The 12,749-nt window shown below is 42.3% G+C and overlaps 1 protein-coding gene across 1 annotated transcript in view; it reads left to right on the top strand.

Moving 5' to 3' along the window:
- The window catches only part of LOC124612534 (1-phosphatidylinositol 4,5-bisphosphate phosphodiesterase gamma-1), a 258,728-nt gene that overhangs the window by 130,157 nt on the left and 115,822 nt on the right, over positions 1-12,749 (top strand). The window contains exon 12 of the mRNA XM_047140800.1: positions 11,101-11,282. Within this exon, the coding sequence (XP_046996756.1) occupies positions 11,101-11,282 (182 nt within the window). The remainder of the gene's footprint in view (positions 1-11,100; positions 11,283-12,749) is intronic.

Genomic DNA, 12,749 nt, shown 5'->3' with positions numbered 1-12,749 from the left:
TCTTTTCTAAATCGCTTTGCAACTGATACTGGTCTTCGAATGACCTTACTAGGCAGTAAATTACAGCATCTTCTGCGAACAACCTAAGAGAACTGCTCAGATTGTCACCCAGGTCATTTATATAGATCAGGAACAGCAGAGGTCCCAGGACGCTTCCTGGGGAACACCTGATATCACTTCAGTTTTACTCGATGATTTGCCATCTATTACTACGAACTGCGACCTTCCTGACAGGAAATCACAAATCCAGTCGCACAACTGAGGCGATACCCCATAGGTTGCCCCTCAGTCTGCAAGATCCGGGCAGTCGCAGAGGGTGGGCTTACTGGTAGTTGGGAGCTCCAACGTCAGGCGCGTAATGGGGCCCCTTAGGGAAATGGCAGCAAGAGAGGGGAAGAAAACCAATGTGCACTCCGTGTGCATACCGGGGGGAGTTATTCCAGATGTGGAAAGGGTCCTTCCGGATGCCATGAAGGGTACAGGGTGCACCCATCTGCAGGTGGTCGCTCATGTCGGCACCAATGATGTGTGTCGCTATGGATCGGAGGAAATCCTCTCTGGCTTCTGGCGGCTATCTGATTTGGTGAAGACTGCCAGTCTCGCTAGCGGGATGAAAGCAGAGCTCACCATCTGCAGCATCGTCGACAGGACTGACTGCGGACCTTTGGTACAGAGCCGAGTGGAGGGTCTGAATCAGAGGCTGAGACGGTTCTGCGACCGTGTGGGCTGCAGATTCCTCGACTTGCGCCATAGGGTGGTGGGGTTTCGGGTTCCGCTGGATAGGTCAGGAGTCCACTACACGCAACAAGCGGCTACACGGGTAGCAGGGGTTGTGTGGCGTGGGCTGGGCGGTTTTTTAGGTTAGATGGCCTTGGGCAAGTACAGAAAGGGCAACAGCCTCAACGGGTGCGGGGCAAAGTCAGGACATGCGGGGACCAAGCAGCAATCGGTATTGTAATTGTCAACTGTCGAAGCTGCGTTGGTAAAGTACCGGAACTTCAAGCGCTGATAGAAAGCACCGAAGCTGAAATCGTTATAGGTACAGAAAGCTGGCTTAAGCCAGAGATAAATTCTGCCGAAATTTTTACAAAGGTACAGACGGTGTTTAGAAAGGATAGATTGCATGCAACCGGTGGTGGAGTGTTCATCGCTGTTAGTAGTAGTTTATCCTGTAGTGAAGTAGAAGTGGATAGTTCCTGTGAATTATTATGGGTGGAGGTTACACTAAACAACCGAACTAGGTTAATAATTGGCTCCTTTTACCGACCTCCCGACTCAACAGCATTAGTGGCAGAACAACTGAGAGAAAATTTGGAATACATTTCACATAAATTTTCTCAGCATGTTATAGTCTTAGGTGGAGATTTCAATTTACCAGATATAGACTGGGACACTCAGATGTTTAGGACGGGTGGTAGGGACAGAGCATCGAGTGACATTATACTGAGTGCACTATCCGAAAATTACCTCGAGCAATTAAACAGAGAACCGACTCGTGGAGATAACATATCGGACCTACTGATAACAAACAGACCCGAACTTTTCGAATCTGTATGTACAGAACAGGGAATCAGTGATCATAAGGCCGTTGCAGCATCCCTGAATATGGAAGTTAATAGGAATATAAAAAAAGGGAGGAAGGTTTATCTGTTTAGCAAGAGTAATAGAAGGCAGATTTCAGACTACCTAACAGATCAAAACGAAAATTTCTGTTCCGACACTGACAATGTTGAGTGTTTATGGAAAAAGTTCAAGGCAATCGTAAAATGCGTTTTAGACAGGTACGTGCCGAGTAAAACTGTGAGGGACGGGGAAAACCCACCGTGGTACAACAACAATGTTAGGAAACTACTGCGAAAGCAAAGAGAGCTCCACTCCAAGTTTAAACGCAGCCAAAACCTCTCAGACAAACAGAAGCTAAACGATGTCAAAGTTAGCGTAAGGAGGGCTATGCGTGAAGCGTTCATTGAATTCGAAAGTAAAATTCTATGTACCGACTTGACAGAAAATCCTAGGAAGTTCTGGTCGTACGTTAAATCAGTAAGTGGCTCGAAACAGCATATCCAGACACTACGGGATGATGATGGCATTGAAACAGAGGATGACACGCGTAAAGCTGAAATACTAAACACCTTTTTCCAAAGCTGTTTCACAGAGGAAGACCGCACTGCAGTTCCTTCTCTAAACCCTCGCACAAACGAAAAAATGGCTGACATCGAAATAAGTGTCCAAGGAATAGAAAAGCAACTGGAATCACTCAATAGAGGAAAGTCCACTGGACCTGACGGGATACCAATTCGATTCTACACAGAGTACGCGAAAGAACTTGCCCCCCTTCTAACAGCCGTGTACCGCAAGTCTCTAGAGGAACGGAGGGTTCCAAATGATTGGAAAAGAGCACAGATAGTCCCAGTCTTCAAGAAGGGTCGTCGAGCAGATGCGCAAAACTATAGACCTATATCTCTTACGTCGATCTCTTGTAGAATTTTAGAACATGTTTTTTGCTCGCGTATCATGTCATTTCTGGAAACCCAGAATCTACTATGTAGGAATCAACATGGATTCCGGAAACAGCGATCGTGTGAGACCCAACTCGCCTTATTTGTTCACGAGACCCAGAAAATATTAGATACAGGCTCCCAGGTAGATGCTATTTTTCTTGACTTCCGGAAGGCGTTCGATACAGTTCCGCACTGTCGCCTGATAAACAAAGTAAGAGCCTACGGAATATCAGACCAGCTGTGTGGCTGGATTGAAGAGTTTTTAGCAAACAGAACACAGCATGTTGTTATCAATGGAGAGACGTCTACAGACGTTAAAGTAACCTCTGGCGTGCCACAGGGGAGTGTTATGGGACCATTGCTTTTCACAATATATATAAATGACTTAGTAGATAGTGTCGGAAGTTCCATGCGGCTTTTCGCGGATGATGCTGTAGTATACAGAGAAGTTGCAGCATTAGAAAATTGTAGCGAAATGCAGGAAGATCTGCAGCGGATAGGCACTTGGTGCAGGGAGTGGCAACTGACCCTTAACATAGACAAATGTAATGTATTGCGAATACATAGAAAGAAGGATCCTTTATTGTATGATTATATGATAGCGGAACAAACACTGGTAGCAGTTACTTCTGTAAAATATCTGGGAGTATGCGTACGGAACGATTTGAAGTGGAATGATCATATAAAACTAATTGTTGGTAAGGCGGGTACCAGGTTGAGATTCATTGGGAGAGTGCTTAGAAAATGTAGTCCATCAACAAAGGAGGTGGCTTACAAAACACTCGTTCGACCTATACTTGAGTATTGCTCATCAGTGTGGGATCCGTACCAGATCGGGTTGACGGAGGAGATAGAGAAGATCCAAAGAAGAGCGGCGCGTTTCGTCACTGGGTTATTTGGTAACCGTGATAGCGTTACGGAGATGTTTAATAAACTCAAGTGGCAGACTCTGCAAGAGAGGCGCTCTGCATCGCGGTGTAGCTTGCTCGCCAGGTTTCGAGAGGGTGCGTTTCTGGATGAGGTATCGAATATATTGCTTCCCCCTACTTATACTTCCCGAGGAGATCACGAATGTAAAATTAGAGAGATTAGAGCGCGCACGGAGGCTTTCAGACAGTCGTTCTTCCCGCGAACCATACGCGACTGGAACAGGAAAGGGAGGTAATGACAGTGGCACGTAAAGTGCCCTCCGCCACACACCGTTGGGTGGCTTGCGGAGTATCAATGTAGATGTAGATGTAGATGTAGGCCCGCAGCTTGATTAGAAGTCGCTTGTGAGGAACGGTGTCAAAAGCTTTCCGGAAATCTAGAAATATGGAATCAACTTGAGATCCCCTGTCGATAGCGGCTATTACTTCGTGCGAATAAAGAGCTAGCTGCGTTGCACAAGAACGATGTTTTCTGAAACCATGCTGATTGCATATCAAAAGATCGTTCCCTTCAAGGTGATTCATAATGTTTGAATACAGTATATGCTCCAAAACCCTACTGCAAACCGACGTCAGTGATATAGGTCTGTAGTTCGATGGACTACTCCTACTACCCTTCTTAAACACTGGTGCGACCTGCGCAATTTTCCAATCTGTAGGTACAGATCTATCGGTGAGCGAGCGGTTGTGTATGATTGCTAAGTAGGGAGCTATTGTATCAGCGTAATCTGAAAGGAACCTAATCGGTATACAATCTGGACCTGAAGACTTGGCCGTATCAATCGATTTGAGTTACTTCACAACCCCTAAGGTATCTACTTCTAAGACACTCATGCTAGCAGCTGTTCGTGTTTCAAATTATGGAATATTCCATTCGTCTTCCCTGGTGAAGGAATTTCAGAAAACTGCATTCAATAACTCCGCTTTAGCGGCACAGTCGTCGGTAACAGTGCCATCAGCACTGCGCAGCGAAGGTATTGACTGCGTCTTGCCGCTTGTGTACTTTACATACGACCAGAATTTCTTCGGATTTTCTACCAGATTTCGAGACAATGTTTTGTTGTGGAACCTATTAAAGGCATTTTGCATTGAAGTCCTTGCCAAATTTCGCGCGTCTGTAAATTTTAGCCAATCTTCGGGATTTTGCGTTCTTCTGAACTTCGCATGCTTTTTCCGTTGCCTCTGCAACAGCGTTCGGACCTGTTTTGTGTACCATGGGGGATCAGTTCCATCTCTTACCAATTTATGAGGTATGAATCTCTCAACTGCTGTTGCTACTATATCTTTGAGCCACATCTCGTCTACATTTGCATAGTCAGTTTGGAAGGAATGGAGATTGTCTCTTAGGAAGGCTTCTAGTGACACTTTATCCGCTTTTTTAAATAAAATTATTTTGCGTTTGTTTCTGGTGGATTTGGAAGAAACGGTATTGAGCCTAGCTACAACGACCTTGTGATCACTAATCCCTGTATCAGTCATGGTGCTCTCTATTAGCTCTGGATTGTTTGTGGCTAAGAGGTCAAGTGTGTTTTTGCAACCATTTACAATTTGCATGGGTTCGTGGACTAACTGCTCGAAATAATTTTTGGAGGAAGAATTTAAGCCAATCTCGGAAGATGTTTTCTGCCTACCACCGGTTTTGAACAAGTATTTTTGCCAACATATTGAGGGAAGGTTGGAGTCCCCACCAACTATAACCATATGAGTAGGGTATTTATTTGTTACGAGACTCAAATTTTCTCTGAACTGTTCAGCAACTATATCATCGGAGTCTGGGAGTCGATAGAAGGAGCCAATTATTAACATAGTTCTGCTGTTAAGTATAACCTTCACCCATACCAATTTGCACGGAGTATCTACTTCGACTTCACTACAAGATAAACCACTACTGACAGACACAAACACTCCACCACCAATTCTGCCTAATCTATCTTTCCTGAACACCGTCTGAGACTTCGTAAAAATTTCTGCAGAACTTATTTCAGGCTTTAGCCAGCTTTCTGTACCTATAACGATTTCAGCTTCTGTGCTTTCTATTAGCACTTGAAGCTCAGGGACTTTTCCAGTACAACTACCAACAATTTACAACTACAGTTCCGACTGTTTCTTGATCCAAGCACATCCTGTATTTGCCACGCACCCTTTGAGATTGCAGCCCACCCCGTACTTTCCCGAGACCTACTAACCTAAAAAACCGCCCAGTCCACGCCACACAGCCTCCGCTACCCGTGTAGCCGCCAGCTGAGTGTAGTGAACTCCTGACCTATTCAGCGGAACCCAAAACCCCACCACCCTATGGCGCAAGTCAAGGAATCTGCAGCCATCATGGTCGCAAAACCGTCTGAGCCTCTGATTCAGATCCTCCACCCGGCTCTGCACCAAAGGTCCGCAGTCGGTTCTGTCAATGATGCTGCAGATGGTAAGCTCTGCCTTCATCTCATAAGCAAGACCGGCAGCCTTCACCAAATCAGATAGCCGGTGGAATCCAGAGAGAATTTCCTCAGATCCAAAGCGACACACGTCATTAGTGCTGACATGTGCCACCACCTGCAGCTGGCTGCACCCTGTGCTCTTCATGGCATCCGGAAGGACCCTTTCCACATCAGGAATGACTCCACCCGGAATGCACACGGAGTGCACACTGGATTTCTTCCCCTCTTTAGCCGCCATATCCCTAAGGGGCCCCATCACGCGCCTAACATTGGAGCTCCCAACCACCAATAAGCCCACCCTCTGCGATTGCCCGGACCTTGAAGGCTGAGAATCGAGAATCATCCTCTAAAACAGGGCAGGCAGCTGCATCTGGCAGCTGCACATGCACACAAGACAAAATACCTGTGATTACTGGAGTCAGAGGGACACATTTTTTTGGGTTAGAGACAGGTTACAGACAGAGAATATTGAAAGAGATTAAAATAGAACAGTCCATGGTATCTGTAGCAGTAGCCAAAGAAATAAAATTTGTGTGTTTCATCAGAACATTAGAGTACTGAAAAATAAAATAGATGAGCTTCTTGTGTGCCTAGAAAACGGGGTAAATTCTGTAGGTGTAGACGTTTTGTGTCTCTCTGAATACTATGTAACTGCAGGGATGAAGAAGTTAAATGTAAGGGATAGCAGATTAGCATCTTATTCATGTAGAGTCAACATGGAAAAAGGAGGAGTTACTATTTATATAAAAACTGGACACAAAGTCAAAAATATTGAAACAAATTGTTTTTGTGTAGATCAGATCCTTGAAGCAAGTGCTTGTGAGTTGCTACTGCAGTTTACTTCTATAGTAATTGTAACAATCTACAGATCCCCTCAAGGTAACTTTCAGCTATTCATGAACAATCTTGAGGCATTGTTGAGCTACTTGTCAGACAAAAAGCAGTTAGTGGTTTGTAGTGGTTTTAATGTAGATTTCCTAAAAGATACGGATAGGAAAAATGAGCTATAATCTTTATTTGGTTGTTACAATCTAGTATCTGTTGTAAATGTTCCAACTTGTGTGCAGCAGGATAGTAGGTCACTTATAACACTTTCATGGACAGTGCTCAGGCAGAAACAATTAATGAGTACCCAGTTGTTAATGGGCTATCTGATAATGATACACAGTTAATGGAAATAACACATATAGCACCTTACAGGATTCAGGCAGGTTCATACAAGGCAGGGAGGCTTATTAATGCGAACAGGATACAGAGCTTTAAATGCAGCGTAGAAGAGGTAGAATGGGCTGAAGTATACACAGAAAATGATGCTGATGCCAAAGTCAATTTATTCCACCGTAAATTTGTCTCAATATTTGAGAGTTGCTTTCCTGAAATGTTTGTGGAACTAGTACTTTTTGCAGATGACACGAGTGTTATAATAAATCCCATTCCTGAAAAATCAACTGAAGATATTGTTAAGGATGTCTTTCAAAGAATTATTGAGTGGTTCTCAGAAATGGACTCCCCCTTAATTTTGGAAAAACTCACTATAACCGGTTCTGTACAGCGAATAGTCATACAGACAATTGATGTAGCATTTGAACAGGGCTCAGTTAACAGGGTAGATTTCTCCAAATTTTTGGGTGTTCACATTGATGACAACTTGAAGTGGAAGAAGCATATTACTGAGCTTCTCAAACAACTAAGTTCAGCTTCTTTCACTCTTAGTATAACCACTAGTCTTGGTAATAAACAGATCAACCTCCTAACGTTCTTTGCATATTTCCTCTCAATAATGTCTTATGGAATAGTTTTTTCAGGTAACTCACCACTTAAACATAAAGTATTGATTGCACAAAAGAGAGCAGTGAGAATAATTAGTGGTGTTCACCCAAGGACTTCATGTAGATACCTTTTCAAGGAGTTACGTATTTTAACTGCACCATCGGAGTACATATATTCGCTAATAAAATTCGTTACAAATAATCCATATCAATTCGTGAAAAGCAGTGATTTTCATACGTACAAAATTGAAGCTGTCAGTTGCTCAAAAAGGAGTACATTGTTCAGCAACAAAAATCTTTGATCATTTGCCCAGCAACATAAAGTGTCTGGCAAGTAGCAGATCAAGTTTTAAACCTAGCTTAAAGTCATTTCTCATGGAAAAATACTCTTAGTCCATGGACAAGTTTCTGTTTCAGCAATGGTAAAAAGTAAAAAAAAAAATTGTACCTCTAAATGAGTTGCATGTGTAGAACTAAAAATTTCAGTAATATTAATATTAGCACTATTCGTGTGTGTGTGTGTGTGTGTGTGTGTGTGTGTGTGTGTGTGTGTGTGTGTATATATATATATATATCTTGTAATCTGATCTGCTTCACATCATATCGATAAAATAATCGGTAAAATGATCTACGGAACATGACATAACTAACACTAACACTAGTACAGCAAGATACAGAGCTCTTTCACATGTACGACCTCAACCTGGCAGAAATTTTCTGCAATTAAATGACTCCCTCAGTAATCTAAAGGTGATTACAAATTACTCACCAACTCCTTTATTAGTCTCCGATAGCCAAGAACTTTCATATGTCCTCCAAAATACAGGAATGTCCATGGTATACCTCGGGGTTGTAATTGTATGGAGCATGTGTGTTTGTCGTACTTACGTTACACATGAGCAATGGCAGGAGAAAACATGTAATAAAGGATGTGGAAATGTGCAAGCTTTCAAGGCCAGTGGCCCCTTGTTCTAGTAGCAGAAGTTTTGAAGGTAACGGAAGACGGAAGAAGGAAAATGGCTGGTGAGGTTTAGGAAATGTAAAGAGTTACATAAAAGTCATAGAGGACCCTGGGACAGGGAAGACTTATTGGACAGGACAAGAAGGAAAGACTGATTTCTGGTACCTGCACTAGATGAGATTTGAAAAGCAGAGAAGTCCATTTTTCAAATATCATCCAGTGCAGGTACCAGAAATCTGTCTTTCCTCCTCATCCTGTCCAGTAAGTCTCCCTGACCTGGGGCTTTCGGTTTCTTTCCCACAAATGCTCATATTTCCTAAATCTCACCAGTATTTTTGTTCTTCATCTACCTTTCTCTTCAACCCTTCTACCGAAAGGAGGAGCCATTTGCTCCGATAGTTTGCATGTTTCCACATCTTTTATGTGCTCTCTCCTGCCGTCACTTAGTGTGTGGATTTTTTTTATCCATCCATATTACATTTTCAAACAATGATTATTTTTATTGATATATTTCATTACACATATACATATTATGACAAGAGTACCATCCTCAGTGCGTCTGCAATGTGACTCTTAGCAGTCTGCCACATCCTTCAAGCAAGTCCAGACTCACTCGGCTTACAGTGTAGATTACATCTTGAAGAAACACTGCTGCAGATCCTAGTCGATGGTGCAGCCCAGATTGTAACCTTCCTATGGGAAAGTGATTATTACCAGTTGATATAAAGTATTCATTTTAGTGATTGACTTATGGGATGTAGCTGGGGAGGGGACACCAACTGCCACTTACTTTACCCTAAGGGGAATTCTTACACAGCCTCATCTCTGCTGAGACACAAACTTCAAAGCTGACCGAGCTGTACTTCATTCCTGTATGTGTTATTTTTAAACATCATCCATAATCTACTGAATGACCTATTTTTTAAGGAATCCTCTCCTGTCGGTGCAGAGGTGGGGAGAATGGAGTCACAGCGTACATCTTCTGCCCCAGCTTTTTGTTATAGGGCAGTTTTTACCCTCACAATCCTGCCCCCCCCCCCTTACACACACACACACACACACACACACACACACACACACACACACCTACCTTCCTACCTACCTTCACCTGTAAGTGTTCTACAGATTCTTTTATTGATATATTTCTTCGTAGATCATTTTTGGACAGTGTCACAGCTCTTGACCAGACAATGTCTACATCACTAACAAAACTGTTCTATTGGCTCAATAATTATGTTGATAGAGAGACTAATAGTCATGCTATTTAGTTCTTCAGATACCCCAGTAATCATAATCAAAATTGTCATCATCATCATCATCATCATCATCAAGCACTTTAACTAGTGCTTCTGCTGTCACCATCATCCATTCTGGATTGCTCATATTCATTTTAATTTGAATGAGATAAGTTCACATTATTATCGTCATTAGTGAAAAGTCTGTGATTTCATTGTTCGTCGAATACTCCTACTCTGGATTTTCGTCTTTATGACAGTTTGGTTAGGGCTTGGGTTGTCACTTAAGAAATGACATGCTGCATTCCAGTGATATGCAGAAATTGATGTATCTGATCTATAACATCAACCACATGGAATTCATGAATGGCTTGACAAAATGTACGTAGATGTGCTCCCAAAGCTGGTAAGGAGGGGCCAAAGTGAGAGGTTGACCAACAGAGCTGGTTGATTTACTGCACATTTGTGACAGTTGTAGAAGAATCATTGTGTAGTTTGTAATTCTTCATGCTTTCCCGGTGATCTGTTGACATCTTGGATATTCGGGAATCCAGCCAGATGTTCGCGTGGTTCTCGCACGCTGTTGAAATATTGTGCGAGAATGACGCGAACATCCGGCTGGATTCCCGAATATCCTAGATGTCATTGTGTAGTTTCCTTAATTTTCAACTAGTAAACATGCTGTCATGTTTATTATAAACATTTCTGGCTCTCTAGCTTTCAGCTACTAAAGATGAGTATTTCAGACATAACCGATTAATTCCTCTCAAAAGACCTACTATCGAACAATGATACACTTCTTTCCCATAAATATAATTGCTCAGTGACTACCCACTATTTAAAATATGATAGAAATCATAATCTTTACATATTTACACTATCTTACGCGTGCAGTTATGTGCACCCTTTTTCAACAGAATACCTTAAAGCTCCAGCAGATCAACTGAGACTCCATTTCAATTAAAATTCCTGATGAAGAACAGTATGATTCTCAAACAACAATTAATTACTTTTATGATAATAAACTATTTTAATTATTCTGTCCAATCTTGTTCTCTTTATCCTAGAACGGGACGCCATATTAGGCTTAATTCATGTAATTACTGTTAGTAGGCATCCTAACAGTACTGAATGACTTGTACAGACATCCAAACTTGCTGTAGCTTGGTCATGGTCTCTTAATGTATGTATATGTGCAATTGTTTTGAGAAATTTATGAATTTCCAGAAGGTCAATGTTGTGAAGATATTTATTCTAAAATCTTATATTGTAGGAGTTTCTCATCAAGCTGCAGAAACCTGTTCCTCAACCAAATAAACATGAAGGAAAGGAATGGTATTATCCTCAGGCAACAAAACTAAAAGCAGAAGAACTACTGAAAAGGGTTCCCGCCGATGGAGCATTTCTCGTGAGACCAAGTGAATCTGATACTGATGCATATGCTATATCATTCAGGTAAGGACATTGGACTTAATTACAATGCACCCCTATTTGAAAACAGTATGCCAGAAAAATCTGAGAAGTACATGATATTGATCATAGATTGTGCAATAACTCAAAGAAGATTGTTTTGGATTAGTTTTTGTGCCCTTCAAATTGTAAAATCTTGAAAAGTATGATTATTTGGCTATTGAAACACACTGAAGCACCAAAGAAACTGGTATAGGCAAGGATAGTCAAATATAGAAATATATAAACAGGCAGAATATGGTGCTGAGGTCAGCAACGTGTGCATAAGATAACAAGTGTGTGGCACAGTTGTTAGATCAGGTACTGCTGCTACAATGGCAGGTTATCAAGATTTAAGTGAGTTTGAACATGGTGTTATAGTCAGTGCACGAGCGATGGGACACAGCATCTCCGAGGTAGCAACAAAGTGGGGATTTTCCCATGTGACCATTTCACGAGTGTACCATCAATATCAGGAATCCAGTAAAAGATCAAATCTGTGACGTCGCAGTGGCAATGCAAGAATGGGACCACTGACAACTGAAGAGAATTGTTCAACATGACAGAAATGCAACCCTTCCACAAATTGCTGTATACTTCAATGGTGGGCGATCAGAAAGTCTTAGCATATGAACCATTCATCGTCAGTATGGGCTTTCGGAGCTGAAGGCCTGCTCATGTGTCCTTGATGACTGCATGACACAAAGCTGTATGCCTCGCCTGAGCCCTTCAACACTGACATCGGGCTGTTGATAACTGGAAACAGTTTGTCTGGTTGGATGAGTCTCATTTCAAATTGTATCAAGCAGATGGATGTGTACGGGTATGGAGACAACCTCATGAATCCATGGACCCTGCAGGTCAGCAGGAGACTGTTCAAGCTGGTAGAGTCAATGTAATGATGTGGCGCTTTTGCAGTTGGAGTGATATAGACCCCCTGATATGTCTAGATATGACTCTGACAGATGAAACATATATAAGCATCCTGTCTGATCACCTGCATTCATTGATGTCTATTATGCATTCCTACAGACTTGGGCTATTCCAATAGGACAGTGCAACACCCCACACATCCAGAACTGTTACAGAGTGGCTCCAGGAAGAGTTTTCTGAGTTTAAACACTTCTGCTGGCCACCAGACTCCCTAGACATGAACATTATTGAGCATATCTGAGATGTCTTGCAATGTGCTGTTCAGAAGAGATCACCATCCCCTCGTACTCTCACGGATTTATGGACAGCCCTGCAGGATCCATGGTATCAGTTCCTCCAGCACTACTACAGACGTTAGATGAGTGTGTGCGACACCGTGTTGCGGCACTTCTGCATCCTTGCAAGGGGCCCTACACGATGTTAGGCAGGTGTACCAATTTCTTTGGATCTTCAGTGTATCTTCCCATGTAATTAATATCCAGAACTACAATCAAACTGTTGAGCCAATTAGTGGGGAAATTCTATTTTAAACAACCTGTT

This window comes from Schistocerca americana, chromosome 4, assembly GCF_021461395.2.
Source record: "Schistocerca americana isolate TAMUIC-IGC-003095 chromosome 4, iqSchAmer2.1, whole genome shotgun sequence".
In the NCBI taxonomy this organism is placed as follows: Eukaryota; Metazoa; Arthropoda; class Insecta; order Orthoptera; family Acrididae; genus Schistocerca; species Schistocerca americana.
The sequence above is the reverse complement of the archived record's forward strand: the minus strand, read 5'-3'. Positions and strand labels throughout refer to the sequence as shown.